The 18,914-nt window shown below is 41.4% G+C and overlaps 1 protein-coding gene across 1 annotated transcript; it reads right to left on the reverse strand.

The window, feature by feature from the left end:
• Nucleotides 1–5,175: 5,175 nt before the first annotated feature.
• Nucleotides 5,176–14,543, reverse strand: LOC136167312 (17-beta-hydroxysteroid dehydrogenase type 6-like). Its single transcript, XM_065934861.1, has 4 exons — nt 14,225–14,543; nt 11,641–11,899; nt 7,765–7,928; nt 5,176–6,053 (listed from the first exon to the last, which is right to left on the reverse strand). The coding sequence occupies exons 1-4, from the start codon at nt 14,535–14,537 to the stop codon at nt 5,836–5,838; spliced, it is 954 nt and encodes a 317-aa protein (XP_065790933.1). The 5' UTR covers nt 14,538–14,543; the 3' UTR covers nt 5,176–5,835.
• Nucleotides 14,544–18,914: the final 4,371 nt, after the last annotated feature.

Consider the following 18,914-nt stretch of genomic DNA (forward strand, 5'->3'; position numbering starts at 1 on the left):
CTTGTTTTGAGGTGGCTCTCTTGTAGACAGCATATATAAGGGTCTTGTTTTTGTACCCATTCAGCCAGTCTATGTCTTTTGGTTGAGACATTCAACCCATTTACATTTAAGGTAATTATTGATAAGTGTGAGCCCATTGCCATTTAATTTATTGGTTTGGGTTCGAGTTTATACACCCTTTCTGAGTTTCCTGTCTAGAAGAGATCCTTTAGCATTTGTTGGAAAGCTGGTTTGGTGCTGCTGAATTCTCTCAGCTTTTGCTTGTCTGTAAAGCTTTTGATTTCTCCTTCATATTTGAATGAGATCCTTGCTGGGTACAGTAATCTGGGCTGTAGGTTTTTCTCTTTGATCACTTTAAGTATGTCCTTCCATTCCCTTCTGACTTGAAGAGTTTTTATTGAAATATCAGCTGTTATCCTTATGGGGATCTCCTTGTGGGTTAATTGTTGTTTTTCCCTTGCTGTTTTTAATATTTGTTCTTTGTGTTTCATCTTTGTTAATTTGATTAATATGTGCCTTGAGTGTTTTTCTTTGAGTTTATCCTGTTTGATACTCTCTGGGTTTCTTGGATTTGGGTGGCTATTTTCTTCCCCATTTTAGGGAACTTTTCAACTATTATCTCCTCAAGTATTTTCTCATGGCCTTTCTTTTTGTCTTCTTCTTCTGGGACTCCTATGATTTGAATATGGGGCGTTTCACATTGTCCCAGAGGTCTCTGAGATTGTCCTAATTTCTTTTAATTTTTTTTTCTTTTTTCCTGTCTGTTTCACTTATTTCTACCATTTTATCTTCTACCTCACTTACCCCATCTTCTGCCCCTGTTATTCTACTGTTGGTTCTCTCCAGAGTGTTTTTTATCTCATTTATTGCATTATTCATTATATACTGACTCTTTTTTATTTCTTCTACGTCTTTGTTAAAACTTTCTTGCATTTTCTTGATCCTTGTCCTCAGGTTATTTATCTGTAACTCCATTTTGTTTTCAAGATTTTGGATCATTTTCACCATCACTATTTGGAATTCTTTATCAGGTAGATTCCCTATCTCCTCCTCTTTTGTGTGGTTTGGTGGGTATTTATCCAGTTCCTTTACCTTCTGAGTATTTCTGTGCCTTTTCATCTTGTTTAGATTGCTGTGTTTGGGGTGGCCTTTCTGTATCCTGGCAGTTGGTGGTTCCTCTTTATTATGGAGATTCCTCGCTGTGGGTGGGGTTGGATGGGTGGCTTGTCAAGGTTTCCTGGTTAGGGAAGCTTGTGTCGGTGTTCTGGTGGGTGGAGCTGGATTTCTTCTCTCTGGAGTGCAATGAAGTGTCCACTAATAAGTTTTGAGATGTCAATGGACTTGGTGTGACCTTGGGCAGCCTGTATATTGAAGCACAGGGTTATGTTCCTGTGTTGCTGGAGGATTAGCCTGGTGTGTCTTGCTCTGAAGTTTGTCGGCCCTTGGGTGGTGTTTGGTCTCAGTTTAGGTATAGAGGCATTTGATGAGCTTCTATCGATTAATGTTCCCTGGAGTCAGGAGTTCTCTGGTCTCAGTATTTGGACCTAAGCCTTCTGCCTCTTGTTTTCAGTCTTGCTCTTACAGTAGCCTCAAGACTTCTCCATCCATATAGCACTGATGATAAAACATCTCCTTTTGAAGACAATGGACTGCCTTTCCGGATGCCTGATGTCTTCTGCCAGCATCAGAAGTGGTTTTGGGGAATCTGCTCAGTGTTCAAATGTTCTTTCGATGAATTTGTGGGGGAGAAAGTGGTCTCCCCGTCCTATTCCTCTGCCATCTTAGGGCCGGCAGGCAAGTTCTTTACCAATAGTGCCACCTGGGAAGAATTTTAACTATAGGCAGACTTGATGCTCTTCCTTTTATGATTGTGCTTTTGTGTGTCTATCTTATATAAAAAGCCTTTCCTATCCTAAAAACATAATATATTCTCAAGGTTTTGACAGTTTTAAAATTTGACTTTTCACATTTAGGTATTGGTTCCTCTGGAATTCATTATTGTATGTGGGGTGGGGATCTAATTTTAATGTATTCTTTAAGAAAAAGCTGTTATTTTACCACCGTCCCTGAATCGTTTCTCCGCTACCTCGTTATGATACTGCTGTCATGCCGAGTTTTCACATGTGCTTCAGCTCCTCACTCTGTTCTTCACATCGATTTGTCTGTCTTTGCTTTGTGTACATTATTACTGTTTTATATCAAATCTTAATGCTTGGGGCGGCAAGTTTTCCTCACCTTGTTCACCAAAATCCTCGTGGTTCTGCATGCTTTTCTGCTCTTCCAGTTAAATTTAAAAACACGCTTACCAATTTGAATAAAATGCTGTTGGAATTTTGACTGGACTGGAAGCACATTGAACTCATAAATTATTTGTGGGAAAGTTGATACACCTATACCTTTTCCTGATGTTCAAAAATTCCTGTTCCTGAATATTGTATCTTTCTACACTTACAAAGACTTTCTTTAATGTCTTACAATAAAATTTTATAATTTTCTATGTGAAGATATTATACTTCTTTTGTTAAATTTATTCCTAGGTACCTTAAATTTTTGTTGTTGCTATTACAAATGGTAACATTTTAAGTCTCTCTATGATATCTGAGATTTCTTCAAAATAATTCAGGTTCGACCTTAGAATCATGTTAATGTTTTATGGATTCAAAAAATAAAATTATATCGATAAGGATGCAGGAGTGGGGGAAGATGCCCAATTAAATACTAACAGGAAAAGAATAAGCCAAATTATACTTCAAATGAATAATGAAAAAGCGAAAGTGAAAATCACTCCATGGTGTCCAGCTGTTTGCAACCCCATGGACTACACAGTCCATGGAATTCTCCTGGCCAGAATACTGGAGTGGGTAGCCAGTTACCTTCTCCAGAGGATCTTGCCAACCCAGGGATCAAACCCAGGTCTCCCTCATTGCAGACAGATTCTTTACTATCTGAGCCACCAGGGAAGCCCCAAATGAATAGTAAACAACATTGAATGGGAAGGAAAAATAACCAAATATTTAGAAGTTCTAAATATATTTTCAGTTTAAAAACAAAAAAAAATCACAAGTAAATATTGAACTCCAACAAGTAGATTGCTTTTTTTAAGTGATATGGATATAGGAGTTATAAAAATATGAAACATATTATGACATAAAAAGTCTATAACTAATTGAATAAAATAAGAATCCATGAATCCATTCTTACAATAAATAAAAAATAAAGGGAATGGAATTTCAACTTGTAAACATAGATGAAAGGATGGAGCTAAAAAAATCACCATTTGCAACCAGCATAGTAAGACCTGATTTTAAAAGAATTATAAATAATTCTAAAATGAGCAGATAAAAATTTGATGAGGACTGGGACATTTATATAATGTTGAAATATCCTGAAAAATTACTTTTTTTTTTTCAACATAAGCATTTCTTTTAATGGAAAATACAATGTAAAAACTGTGCCAAAACTCAAAAGGTGTTTGGTGATAACTTTCTGTGTTTCTGAAATATCAAGATCATGATCTTTTGATCATTGTTTTTACTTTTACTCTTTTGTACACATATTAGGTGTTTATATTTGCTGTGAAATCTCCAAGCTGTATGACATTTTTAACATTTTTATTAGTGTACAAAAATTACTTATTAATTACATAGGGGAAAAATTAGCTTTATAGTGGAGAAACATGGCAGACTACTTTCACCAAGGGTTCAGACTTAACGTCACCAGTACTGAGATAAACTTATCTGTGTGCCTACTGATGGGAGGCACTGAGAGGGACACAGTGATGCACTTCTATGTCATTTCTGCTAAAAGGCATAACCTGGATCTGACCATGAGACTGGATCACACAATCCAAACTGGGGGACACTTTGCATAACTGGCCTGTACTCTTCCCCAGTGGCCCAGACAGTAAAGACTTCGCCTGCAATGCAGAGACCCTGGTTCGATTCCTAAGTCAGGCAGATCCCCTGGAGAAGGGATAGGCTACCCACAGCATTCTTGGTCTTCCCTCGTGGCCCAGACAGTAAAGAATCTGCCTGCAGTGTGGGAGACCTGAGTTCCATCCAGCCCTTGGGGTCACAGTGTCAGACACGACTGAGCAGCTTAGCACAGCACAGCATCCTCTCCAAAACTGCCCGACTCGGAAAAGATCTTTTAAAATTGTTGCTGCAGTAGAGCTGATCCACAGCATTATTTTAGTTTCAGATGCACAGCAAGGTGCACCTGTGACACATGCACAGATACCCACTGTTCTAGATTCTTTTCCCACGTGGGACATCACAGGAGGATTGAGCAGGGCTCCCTGTGCCACTTAGTCCTCATTCGCTCTCCTTTCTATGTGTAGGACTGACCATCTGTCAGTCTCATTCTTCTCAATTGTCCCTCCCTCCCTCACCCCCTTGTAACCTTAAGATTATTCTCCACAACTGTAACTCCATTTCCGTTTTGTAGGTAAGTTCATTTGTACCTTTTCTTAATTTTTTTTCCACTTATTTTTATTAGTTGGAGACTAATTACTTTACAAAATTGTAGTGGTTTTTGTCATACATTGACACGAATCAGCCATGGATTTACAAGTGCACCTTTTTTTTAGATTTCACATATAAATAATATCATATTTGTCTTTCTCTGTCTGACTTACTTCACTCAATATGATAATCTCTAGGTTCATCAGTGTTGTTGCAAATGGCATTATTTCACTCTTTTTATGGCTGAGTAATATTCCATTATATATATATGCGTACCATTTATGGCTAAGTAATATTCCATTGTATTTATCCAATCCTCTGTTGAAAACATGCAAAATCATACTGTACAGCAGAGGGAACTACATTCAATATCCTGTGATAAACCATAATGGAAAAGAACATGAAAAAGAAAAAATATATATATAATAACTGAGTCACTTTGCTGAACAGCAGTAATTAATACATTGTAATACAACTATACTTCAATAAAAAATAAATTTAAGAAAAAAGAAAGAAGTATGGAAATAAAACAAATGGTCAGGAAAGTGGTGTAAAGAGCTAAATTCTCAAGAAAAAAAAAAAGAGGTAATTCTTATTTATCCTAACAGGAAATTAATCAAAAATGTCTAAAATTAATAAAGCAAGAAATAACGGTATCAAGTATATTATTAAAAAATACAGTGATATATACCAGAAGAAATACCTGAAGTCAAAAGCACTCATCTCTGAGGAACAGCAATGCAGGTGGGAAACAATTATATTTTCATTTTTAAGCATTTGAGTAATAACTGAATTTTTAACTAAGCATATATTACTTTTAAATTTAACTATATTAAATTAATAACTACATTACTTTTAAATTTTTAAAAATTAGTAATCAGTTCTCTTTAAATAAAGGAGAAAATCCAAAAACAGCTGGCTAATAGGAAGAAGACGAAATTAATCACTTATTAAAAGTACCAAAGTACAGACCCATTTCAAGTAAGAATTAACAGACCCACAATTCTCAATAATCCCTGAGTAACAGCTGATCACAGCACAGAACAGCTATTCACTTACATAAAGAAATAGCATCAAAGCAAGCTAAACTTTTTAGTATACTCTAACAAGTCAAGGAAGATTGATGCATTTTGGAAATATTGTCATCCAAAAATGACTAAAATAGTACAGATTTAGCACCTAAAGGGAGTAAGTTTTGATTATCTATAACATTAACATGTTGGTCCTCTGATGCTGTCAGATAAATGAATTTAAGCAAGAAACTGGATTGCTAGAAAAATTACAGATAATGCATTAGGATCAGCATGCATTAGGAGACACCATCAATTGCAGATTTTTGTCTTCATTTCAACGGCCATCAAATCATTTTTCTTTAGACTGCCTGGGCTGGTTTGGGCCAAGATCTAGTCAATATGTAGTCTGCCAGGGATGTAGGTAAATAAGATAGAGGGACAAAGAAAAACTGAGCATCCCAGCCAGCTGAGTATCGAGTGCGCGGATGCACAGATGTCAGAGCGTGTTCCATGCAGTCGGTGACCAGGTTTAGGTTTGTGCTACAACCCATCATCCCTTGTTTCATGATGTCGTGATCTGTAAACAAAAAGAAAAATGGTGGTTACCAATCTTATTGTTTAAAATGGTGGGTAGCAATCTTATTGTTTACGGATTCCCTGGTGGCTCAGACGGTAAAGAGTCTGCCTGCAATGCAGGAGACCTGGGTTCGATCGCTGGATTGGGAAGATCCCCTGGAGAAGAAAATGGCACCCCACTCCAGTACTCTTGCCCCATGGAGGGAGCAAATCCATGGAAAATCCCACGGATGGGGGAGCCTGGTGGGCTGTAGTCCATGGGATCTCTAAGAGATGTGCTCTAAGTGTAAACTACACATCAATTTTCAAAGACTAATAGGGAAAAAAATATAAAATATCTTAGCAATAACTTTTATATTGATAATAAATGCTAAATGATAGTATTTTGGATACATATATGGGGTTAAAGTAAAATGTATTTAAATTAATTTGACCATTTTTTTTTTCTTTTTAAAAAGTGTCTACTGGAAAATTTAAGATTATATATATGGTTCTCATATATCTATTGGATGGCACTGATCTAAATTATTCTGATCTAGAGACAAATAGATGAACAATTTCAACTCCTTTAAATCATTAGATACATATATCCCTCCTTTTACATAAAACCACTTCTTAGTAAATTCTCTTTTCCTTTGATTTCTATTGTCAAATATGTGTACCCACAAGGGGAGACAAATTCTCTAAGAGTTCAAAAGTTTAGGTAGAGAAGAGCTCAGAAGAGCCCCTGGCCGCCTGACTTGTTAAGAATCGTAGATGCCTAGCTTTGTATTCTGAGAGGCTCAGGAAGTTTTCCACCAGCCTTTCCCTGATCCAATTTCCCCCTCTGTGGAGTCTCCCTCCTAAGCCTGATGTGCCCAGAAGACAGGGCTGTAGGTCAGGAGTCTTCCATGTGCACATTCCCCTTCTCCTTCTCTGCACTGAGACATCACCCAGAGTCAAGGCCAGGGCTATGGCTACCTGCCCAGGGCCTTTCTGCGAACGGGAAAAGAGAGCTGCTCCCTTTGGCCTTGGCAAGCTGCTAAATTCTTTATGTGAAGAAAATGTACCCCTTCCCAATGAAGGTGCACCCCACACTAGTGTGCATGACTTCCTTCTACTTAAAGGACCGCCCTCCCCCTTCCCCCAAAACCAATCCTCCTCCATGCCATGAAATGAACCTTCTCACTCTTGCAAAACCCCCACGGCCTGCACATGAGGCCCAGCCTCTGGCAGTGGCCGACTGCGCCCTGGAAATCCTGTCCTGACCCACTTACCTCTCCCCACCGACATGCACCCTCCGGCCTCTCATTATAAAATGTGGAGTTCGTGGCTAGGCTGCTACCCAAAGAGCAGATAATACTGAATGCTCAGCTAAGCAGGCCTCCCGCACCAGCCCCTTCAATTTGTGGAGGGGCACCCCCTCACAAAATCCAGAGGCTCCACGCCTCCAGCCACATAAGACCTCCCTGGTGCTCCGGGGTCCCGGCCCATAGGTGACAAGGCAGGGCAAACTCTGGATTGAGGCTGCTTGTACGGCCTCTTCCCCAGCCAAGCAGCCATCACCACACCAACTACGAAGGCACTGGGACCTTCCTGAACCTTCCCTCTTGTCTTGGGAAGGCTTTATGGAAGGTGATTTATTCTTAGAAGATCTCCCAATCACTCTTGACCAACCGCCTTTGCCCTTTTCAGGCAAGATTATCCATCATGCCATTAAAAGAAAAGCTCACAGGCATCAAAAAACTTCTGTCCGTAGGTCTCCTTAATATGCGCAGGGGATTCATTCCAGGTTTGTTTCATTGTCTCTAAGAACTTCTGCATATCTGTCATTGCTGTTCTGAAGCTGCCAGGTTCAACCATACTGACTTTCACCCCAAAATGTTGAAGCTCACGCCTAGGGGAAAAAAAGGAAATCTTCAAGTTAACTCCTCTGATCGACAGATATCACAATTTCAATGCTTTCAGGGAGAAAACAAAACAAAATAGTTATAAAAACACCTTTGCTGAATATTTTAAAGGATAAAGAAATGGAGGGGAATAAAATAAAATTTTACACATCCCTAGGTGCAATAATTGGGATATGATTGCACAAACTACCATAACCATTCAATTCCACATCCATTTATTTAACAGAGTTGTTTACTTTCGACCATGTGCTATACACTGGAAAAATGAAGAATACGAGGAATAATAAGGAAAATTAATGTTTTTATGGTATCTACCAGGCTAAGTGTTTTGCATGCACAATTTCAGTAAATTAAGACTCTGCTCACCACCCCTGAAAAGCCCACAGTGAGTGAGTCTGATAAATAAGCAAATAATTGCAATACAAGTCAAAAGAATTATAAAGGCAAGGTATTCAGGGGGCTGCTGCTGCTGCTAGGTCACTTTAGTCGTGTCGGACTCTGTCGACCCCATAGACGGCAGTCCACCAGACTCCACCGTCCCTGGGTTTCTCTAGGCAAAAATACTGGAGTGGGTTGCCATTTCCTCCTCCAAAGCATGAAAGTGAAAGGTGAAAGTGAAGTCGCTCAGTCATGTCCAACTCTTCGAAACCACATAGACTGCAGCCTACCAGGCTCCTCCATCCATGGGATTCTCGAGGCAAGAGTACTGGAGAGGGGTGCCATTGCCTTCTCCAATTCAGGGGGCTACATAAGTAGAAAAGAGGATGTAGATTTTCTGAGGGAGTCAAAAAAGGCTTCAGTAAGGAGAAAATGTTTCAGTTGAGCCTCCAAGGATAAAGAGGAAATTTCCAAGTGAAGAAAGAGTGGAGTGGAATACCATACTGATGGAATTGCACACACAGAAGCAGGGGGCTGTGAAAAGATACAGTGTGTTCAAAGACTGCAAGAGACCATTAGTGGAATATGACGTGGGCATTAAATTGACAAGTCACTGGTCACTCCAGAATATTCGGCTTAGTTCAAAAAACATTTCCAAAAATATTCATCAGGGGGCTGTGTGTGTATCAGGCACTACGCGAAGTGCTGCCTTCACCGAGTGAAGTAAGACGGCATTGTACACCCTGTGAGGTATGCTTTCAGGGCTCCGGGACAGTGATGAGGGGTGCTCCCTGCTCTAGATGTTGGAGCACCTTGCTAGAGAAGATGAAACCCAAGCTGATGTCGAGGAGAAATGTTTGGAGCAGTGTTTCATAAGAAAATAAAACACAAAGCATCATGATCCTCTAAAGCAATGAATGGTTCTCAAAGTGTGGACCACAGATCAATAGATTCAGCATCTAGGAATGAAGCACTGAGAATGCAGATTACTGAGTCCAAGTCTAAATTTACTAAATCAGAAACTCTGGGGGTAAGAACCGACAATCTCTCCAAAGTAGCCTTCCAGGTGACTCTGAGGCATGCTAGAAGTTAAGAACCACTGCTCTAAAGGAAAACCCTCCCTTATCAATCCAAAGCCTAAAACCATTCAAGTTAGAGCTTCAGAAAATGACTCTCCAGGTGCCAGTGTGCACTGGAGCAGAAGGAGGGGCTAGGCAAGCCAGGGGTGCTTTGGCCCTTTGCATTTCACTTCCCCGTGCAGCTTTCTCATACATTGCCAACATACCACATCACCATCCCCTTTAAAACTCTAACTCAAATGGGGGACAAAACTTCCTTTGTCTGTTTATCCTTAGCATAATTAAGGAAAGCTGGAATTTCCTAAAGGAACTAAATAATGATTTAAAGGTTGGAAGGGCATGTCTTCGCTCTTGGCCTGGGAATGATTCAAGGAGTCCAAGAGTCATGAGCGGTCATAAATTGACAGGCCGTGGCCCCATGGAGGTGGTCAAAATGTTGGATAGGCAGGAAGCCAGGAAAGATGCCTTCCATACAGTAACAACTCATGTAATCACCTCGGTTATTTGCCCACTCCTTCCCTAAGCAGATAATACGATAGGCACATTGTATTAGATATATACCAGTCATGGCATGTGGTAAGCTAAATAATGACTCCCAAACATATCAGGTCCTAATCCCTGAAACCTGTAAATGTTACTTTATGTGGCAAAGACTGCAAGTTTGACTGAGTTCAGGATCTTAAGCTAGGGAGACTGTGGCAGGTGACCTGGGGGCATCCTAAATGCAATCACAACTGTCCTTATAAGAGAGGCAGAGGAAAAGAAGGCAAAGTGACCATAAAGGCAGAGGCTGATGTGGCCACAAGCCAAGGAATTCCAGCAGCCTCCAGAGGCAGGAGGCAAGTAACAGATTCTCTCCTAGAGCCTTCAGAAGAACACGGCCCTGTCGACAACTGACGTTGGCCCAGTGATGCTGATTTCAGACTCCTAGACTCCAGAACTGTGAGAGAATAAATGTGTGCTGTTGTAAGATACCATGCTCCGTAAATTACTCGTGGAAACTTCTTACAACTGCCATAGGAAGTTAACTCATGGTGTCTGTAATATTCGTAGCTTGGTTCTAAGAGAAGCTGCCCCTAGAGTCAGCCTCTGCTAAAGGAGAGTGCACACTCTTCTGTACCGTGTGACTGCATCCTCATGTCTACAGCGGGCAGGACCAGGAAGGGTCCTTGATGGGAGGAGAGCCCTCTTAGGACTGGACAGTGGCTCAGCCTGCTATTAGCGAGATGGCCGTGGCAAATTACTGAACCGCTGTGCCTCAGTTTCCCTAGACATACAATAAGGATAAAAATAACTTCTTCCTCACTGGGTTGCTATGAAAATTAAATGATTCATTAGATGTAAAATAACCACAGCAGTGCCTGACAGATAGCAAGTGCAAAAAAAAAATCACACCATGCTGTGTCACACGGAACACAAAAAAAAATGGTCTCAGGCCCAACAGGATTCTCTGTCTCAGAAATTAAAATACAAAGGGAACTATATAAAGAAGGAATTGCTGATAGAGGAGCAGGAAGCTGAAATGAGGTATTTTTAAAAGCCAGGAGGTAGAGCCAGGGCCATTAGAGGGTTGTGGCAAACTAAAGTTATAGGAAAGAAAAGAAACAATTAGATAAAGAGAAGATATACAGAATAAAGGGATGAAATAATTTAACTGGAAGCAGATGAGCACCAGAAAGAGTTGCCGTGAAGAGACGAGGACAGGAGGAAAGAGGACAGTCATGCTCTCTTCAGAAATAAAATTTTATCAAGGATATATCTTGAGAGTTAAAATGTGGTGTGGTGACAGGAGACAAGGACTTGGAGTCGAAACACGGGTCTGCCAAATCATCGCAGTTGCAGGTGAACTTTGAATAGATACCAAATCTGAGCCTCGGCTTTCTGTATAAAACAGACTAGCAATATCTAGTAAACAATAGTATTTAATTATTATCTAATAAATCATATCTAGTAAACATACCAGATTTTGGAAGTGATGAAATTAGATAACATAGGTGAAAGTGACTAGTGACTAGTAGGTAGTGGTGACTAAGACATATTTAAGAGATCAGTGGTTGCTTTTGTTTGTTTGGGGGTTTCTTTGCCACTTTAGTTTTTGAATTGAGGGATAACTGCTTTACAGAATTTTGTGGTTTTCTGACAAACATCAAAAAGAATCAGCCATGTCCCCTCCTTCCCACACCTCCCTCCCATCTCCCTCCCCATCCCACTCTTCTAGACTGTTTTAACTTTAGAGTCTTACCTCAGGACATCTGAGAAGGCTTCCACTCCATACTTGGAGCAACAGTAGTCTGCTGCAAAGAAAGCAATTCTTCCCAGAATGCTGGAGACATTGACAATTCTCCCCTGTGCTCTCCTTATCAGCGGAAGCATGCTCAGGGTCACCTCTATCAAACCAATGAGGTTCACCCTAAGGGTATCCCTGCAGGTCTCCATCTTCAGCCACTCAGCGCAGCCATGTGAGTGAAAAACGCCTGCATTGTTGACCAGACCCCAGAGCCCTGAAGCAATAAAAATCAAAGAGGAGTTTGGTTTTGGACAAAAATGACAGACTGCTGCGTTGGTCAATCTTTCTGCTGAAAGCAGCTAAAAATGCTAGAAAAAATACATTTTTCAATCTTAAACAAATCAAAATATGTTCTTTCAACCTTAAACATGTCTATCAGTAAGAAAATAAAAGAAGGTTAAGCCAAAAACAAAGAGAAGGCAGGGATCCAGGGAGGATAAACAGAACCCTAATGATAGCTTTAGATTTGAGGGAATTTGCCAACCAATGTGAATTGAACTTTAGCATTTATAGCATCAAAAAATATACACAATTAGATGGTAATGAAGTCCAAGGCCCACTAAGGAAGGGAGTCTAATAAAAAGGCTCTTTCTGGATTAAATGGCTATATTATCACTTTAAGGGTGAGACAGAAAGTACTTCCAAAGGACTGAAAGAATAACTTTCTGTCTTGAGTTCTGGGGTTGGAGGGAGAGGAGAAGAATCAATCTCAAGGACCAAAATGAAAAGCAGATTTGGTTAAGATGAGACAATAAGAGTTCTCTCTCAGACATGGTGAGTTTGAGCTTCCAATAGAATTTCCAGTTGAGAAAGCCAGCAAGTAGTTGGAAATTCAGGTGTGATGAACAAGAAATAATTTAGAAATCAAGGGCATAAAGGTAATAGATTAAACTATGCATAAATGAGATCCATTCAACGCTTGTTGAGCCCTTACCATGTACCAGACAATATGTTAGAAACGGGGATACGGTGATGGTCACGAAAGATCCACGCCCTTGATGAGCACATTCTCTAACAGGTGGGAAAACAGTAACAATAATAGTAGCAGTACAGTAGAAATAAACCACTATACACAGCACAGAGGCTACAACTAACCATAACTTCTGACTCTGGAGTCAAGAACATCCTCAGGTAGGAGTAATATTTTAAAATCAGTTTTCTAATTTAAAGCAAATTAAAAAAAAAAAATTCTTCATTCCAAAAAAATAATTTTATTACTATTTTAGAACTCATTGGATGAACAGATATCTAGGAGGTCCAATTATCAGGACCTAAAGAATCATAAAACAAGTAGAGAAGGAAGAAGGGGATCAAAGAAGATTTGGATAATATTCAGAGAAAGTGAACTTTAGAAAAGAGGATTTATCCATAACTGCCAAAAACTTCAAAACAACCAAGATATTCTCAGTAAGTGAATGGATGAACAAACTGTAGTACATACAGTGGAATATTATTCAGTAATAAAATTAGATGAGTACTCAAGTCAGAGAAAAACAGAGGGACCTTAAGCGCATATTGTTAAATGAAAGAAGCCAGTCTAAAAAGCTACATCCAATATGATTCCGACTGCGTGACATCTGAGAAAAGGCAAGACTATGGAAAGAGTGGGGACGACAGAGGACGAGATGGTCGGATGGCATCACTGACTCGATGGACATGAGTTTGAGCAAGCTCCGGGAGATGGTGAAGGAGAGGGAAGCCTGGCGTGCTGCAGTCTCTGGGGCTGCAAAGAGTCGGACATGATGGAGTGACTGCACAAAAATAACATGGAAAGAGGAAAACGCTGCACAGTTGCCAGGATTGGGGAGGAGGTGGGGAGCGCAGAAGAGATGAATGCGTGGAGCCAGAGGATTTTAAGGGCACTGAAAGTATTCTGCATCATCCTATAATGGTAAATACAGGATATTTCACATTTGGCAAAACCTATAGAACCATACAACACAAAGTGGATCCTAATGTAAACTGTAGACTTTCATTAATGCTAATGTATCAATATCAGTTTATCAGTGTGATAAATGTACCACACCAATGCAAGATGTCAATAATAGGAGAAACTATAAGAGGGGGGTTGCATATGGGAACTCTGTGCTTTCCAACATTTCTGTAAATCTATCATTGCTCTAAGGAATACAGTCTATTAATTAGAAAAAATAAAATGAAATTTTATTTTAAAAAAAGAAGACGATCAAAGGCTGGCTTCTAGGAATGTCTGTATTTTAGATGCTAGCCAAGGGAAGAAGAAGCTAATTCTTAAGAACCCCTTGAAAATTCTTCAAACATAAAGAATTGTGAAGAAAAGAATTGTGGTTGTAAATACTTCACTTACAAAGTGAGATAACGGCCTGAAATCTACCGGGTTCATTTTTCAATACAAACATTGTTAAGGGAAGAAACACTGCCAAAGATCACAGCTGTCTCAAAGGACAAAGCCATTCTTTCAAGCCCTGCTTTTGAGCTTATATATGTGTAATATATATGCACATAAAATGTTAACGTCTTCATGCCTGGGTAAATGAAAGGAGAAAACACTTCCCCATACCTCTGTCCCCCACACGCTCCTTCACCCACTCGGTGGCCGCAGCGATGCTCTCAGTCTTGGTGACGTCCAGGATCACCGTCTGCAGCCTGTCTGACGTCTGGCTCCTCAGCTGCTTGGCCCCCTGCTCCGTCAGACACCCAGCCAGGACCCTCAGGCCTCGCAGGTCCAGCTGCCTGGCCAGCTTGTTCCCAAAGCCCGAGTCGCAGCCCGTGATGAAGACGAACTTGTCCCGGAGGTGGCTCACCACCTGCCTCTCCCGGTACCAGCGCAGGAGGTAGAAGAGGCCCACGAGGACCGCCAGGTGCAGCCACATGGTGAGAGGACCTCCTTCAAAAGAAAAACAACAGCTTTCATTTTATCCCTTCCTTTTTTCTTTAACCAGTATTTGCTATGTGCCAACCACTGCACTATGTGCTAGGACTCTGAATTAACTAACACATGGTCCTACCCTCTGGCCACAGTCTAGAGAGAGGGGAGTCAGGGAAGTAACCAAACAACTGCATTGCAATGAGGCAGGTGCCAAGCAGAAGTACACACAGTCTGATGGATCTATAAGGGGGGATGCCCCACTGCCTGCTAAGTTAGACCTAGCTTCACAGAGGCGATGATTTTTGAAATACTTCCCAAAAAATAGGTAAAAAGTTCAAAAAGTCAATAAGGATGAAATGACATTCTGGGCAGCAATGATGTGTACGTGAATGGAAGGGTGAGCAGCATAAAACTTTCTGATCCCTACAAGCAGTTCAGGTGATGTAGAGAGCATATGGAAGAAGAAATGGAAGGTGAAGTGGTGAAGGGCCAGACCAGGAGGGGTCCTGTAAGCCACACTAAGGAATCTGGATGTTATCTTAGGGGCAACAAGGGCGTGCCATTAGAAGGTATTAAACTGCAGGCTAAGGGGGCCAGATTTAGCTTTAGAAAGATCTGTCTCACAGTGGGAATGAAGGGTGGATTAAACAGCGGTGTGATGAAGGCAAAGAGATCAGTTAGGAGACCCAACAGTTTGGTGAGACATTGCAGCCAAAGCAGTTTGTGAATATAGATCAATCATACGCATTGTTGAAATGAATGTCCAGAGATGCCTACGCTTCTATACGTAGTTCTAGAGACGCATCCACCTTTCGGGGGCAATCTGTAGTTTCTGGCTGAACTAACATATGACTCATAAAGTCATGTACATGCTCAGTCCTCAGTCGTTTCCGACTCTATTGGACCCCATGGACTCTTCTGTCCATGGCATTTCCCAGGTAAGAATACTGGAGTGGGTTGCCACTTCCTTCTCCAGAGAATCTTCCCAGCCCAAGGATCAGATTCGAATCTCCTGAATCTCCTGTGTCTCCTGCATTGGCAGGTGGATTCTTTAACACGGAGCCACCGGGAAAGTCATAGATTGAAGTCAAAGATGAGCGTAGGGGCTTCCCTGGTGGTCTAGTTGTTGAGAAGCACTTTGTAATGTAGCGGACACCAGTTGGATCCCTGGCCTGAGAAGATCCCACATGCCATGGGGCACCTCAGCCTGAGCACCGCAACTCATGAGCCTGTGCTCCAGAATCTGAGACCCACAACTACTGAGCCCACACGTGGCAAACACTGAAGCCTGCATGCCTGGAGCCCATGCTCCACAAGAGAAGCCAGCACAGCTAGAAACCCAAGCACCATAACCAGAGAGTCAGCCCCCATCACCACAACTAGAGAAAGCCCAAGTGCAGCAACAAAGACCCAGAGCAGCCGTAAATAAAGTTTTCTTAAAATAGATGGGTTTGGGCCCACTAGGACATCACGAGGCCTACACAATGCGTACCTTGGCTTGGTTTTAAGGTCTCCCCAGCGCTCTGGTCCCAGATTTCTTTCTTAGCCTCCTCCTTTACCACCCTCTATTGCACCCTACTCTTTAGTTGTAATACGCACCTTTCAATAACTCACACAGTACAGGCTTTTCATGCCCCAGTATACAATTCTCTCTATAATTCTTTCCCAGCTCTCATCCATTTGATGAATAATACTCATCTCTAAGACTCCACTGAATCATTTTCATTCAACAACATCAATTCACATCCACTATGAGTCAGACACAATGGTAAGCACTGATACACAAAAGTGAACAAAACAAGATTCCATTATGCAATGAATTCAGGGTATAAGTGTAAAGACTGACAAGAAAACAATGCGATACACAGTCATCCCTTGGTATCCATGAGGGGTTGGTCCCAGGACCCTTCACAAATACCAAAATCTGAGGAAGTTCCATCCTTTATGTAAAATGAGATAGTATTTGCATATAACCTATGAACATCCGCTTTAAATCATCTCTAGATTATTTACCATACCTAATATAATGTAAATGATATGGAAATAGGTGAAAATACAAAGTAAATGCCTGTAATTAGCTGTAAATATGTTGTAAATGGTATGTAAATCGTTGCCGGCATGAAACAAATTCAAGTTTAGCTTTTTTGGAACTTTCTGGAAAATTTTTTCCTAACATTTTTAATCTGTGGTTGGTTGAATCTGCAGGTGCAAAACCTGTAGATATGGAGGGCCAACCATAATAGAAGTAACGGCCAGATGCTCTTGAAGCATTCAGGAGAGGCTTCCAAGCCAGTCCAGGAACTGAGAGGTTTCCTAGTGAGGATAAAATATAACTTGAGATCAAAAGCTTAATAAACTTATAGTAAAAGCAGCGAACACTTGCAAAGCAGCTGCTGTATTACAGGTCCTGTTCTAAGCATTTCATATATATTAAGTCATTGAATTTTCATAACAGGCCATTGAGGTAGGTCCTATCAATATCCCTACGTGTCAGTTCAGATGCCAAGACAGAAACAGACATGCAAGGCACTCACTGGGGGAAAATACCTAAAGAGACCAAAGGTGGAAAGTGCAGGAGTGGGTGCCAATACAGGTCTGAAACAAGAAAGAGAAGGAAAAGTGGATTTAAAAGGAAGAAACTTAAGCTGCAGTTCAGCCCTGAGAAAGTCTCAGCCAGGCTGATGAAAGTCCTTGAACAAAGACTGTCCAGTAGAATTCTACATTGGGCTGAACTGGTTGGAACTTTCAGTTCCACCTCCTGACCTCCAGGGAGAGGTCAGGGGTTGGAGATTGAGCTTAATCACCAATGGCTAATGACTTAAGGGGCTTCCCTGGTAGCTCAGCTAGTCAAGAATCGGCCTGCAATGCAGGAGACCTTGGTTCAATTCCTGGGTTGGGAAGTTCCCATGGAGGAGGACATAGTAACCCACTCCAGTATTTTTGTCTGGAGAATCCCATGGACAGAGGAACCTGGTGGGCTTCAGTTCATGGGGTCACAAAGAGTCAGACATGACTGAGCGACTAAGCATGCAATGATTTAAATCAATTATGCCTATGTAATGAAGCCTCCACCAAAACCAAAAAGGATAGAGTTCAGAGAGCTTCGAGATGAACATTCAGAGATCCAGGGAAGGTGGCTTGGAGAGGGCACAGAAGTTCTGGGTCCTTTCCCCATGGTGGTGGTTTAGTCACTAAGTCGTGTCCAACTCTTGCGACCCCATGGACTGTAGCCTGCCAGGTTCCTCTGTCCATGGGGTTCTCCAGACAAGAATATTGGAGTGGGTTGCCATTTCCTTCTCCAGGGGATCTTCCTGACCCAGGGATTGAACCTGGGTCTCTTGCATTGCAGGCAGATTATTTACCAACTGAGCTATGAGGGAAGCCCAGACCTTGCCCTAGGTATCTCTTCCGTCTAGCTGCTCCTGAGTTATATCCTTTTATAATAAAGCAGTCATCAGATAAGGAAAATGTCCCTCTGTAAGTTCTGTTAGCCACTATAGCAAATTAATCAAACCCAAGGATGGGATTGCTGGATCCTCCAATCTACCGTCCGTCAGAAGCACCGGTGATAATCTGGGCTTGCAACTGGTGTCCAAAGTGAGGGGTGAAGAGAGTAGGCTTGTAGGACTGAACCCTTAACCTGTGGAATCTAATGTTGTCTCCTTGTAGTTAGCGTCAGAACTGAGCTGTATTGTGAAACACCTAGCTGGTGTTGCAGAGAATAATTTTTTGCAATTAGGACCAGAACTGTTGAAGGTAGAGGGGAATAGACCTCGAGGAGCCAGTGAAGGGGAGAAAACAGTGTCTAGAGACATTTAACGCTCCCTCCGTCCTCTTTTCTTTCTCTCCCTTTCCCTCCTCCCCTACCTCCGATTTCTCTCCCCTTCCCCACGTTTCCTGATCTCTCCAATAAGAGTCCTGTGTCCTCTCCCCAACCGCCTCTGTTCTGCCCTGTCATCGTTCTCTGGTGCACTGTACTAACAGAGCTTCATCCTGCCTGTTTATCGACTAAAAGGGTAATTTCCTGATGCCAGTCAAAGATGAGAATCCATGTCCCTCGTGAGGAGGAAGCTTGGAACCCTCAGCCTTTCTACGTATTACTATTCAACCACCACACAGTAAGACTAAACTTGAGAAAGAGATATGCCAGGCCAGGCAGAATCCCAAAACATAAGCTAACGTTGAACATGAATCAAAAGCCTTGAGATGTCTTGACTATTGCAAATATCTATATCCCTTGACCTGACCATTTTCTGAGGCTCTATCATGTGTATCTAATTTCCTTAAATCCTCTCCAGCCAGCTGTTGAACCAGATAGTCAAAATATCCAAGGTAGAACACATCATATTTTCTCCTAAAACTGTTTCTCCTCCAGGATTCC

The sequence above is a fragment of the Muntiacus reevesi genome, chromosome 4, assembly GCF_963930625.1.
Source record: "Muntiacus reevesi chromosome 4, mMunRee1.1, whole genome shotgun sequence".
NCBI classification, from domain to species: domain Eukaryota; kingdom Metazoa; phylum Chordata; class Mammalia; order Artiodactyla; family Cervidae; genus Muntiacus; species Muntiacus reevesi.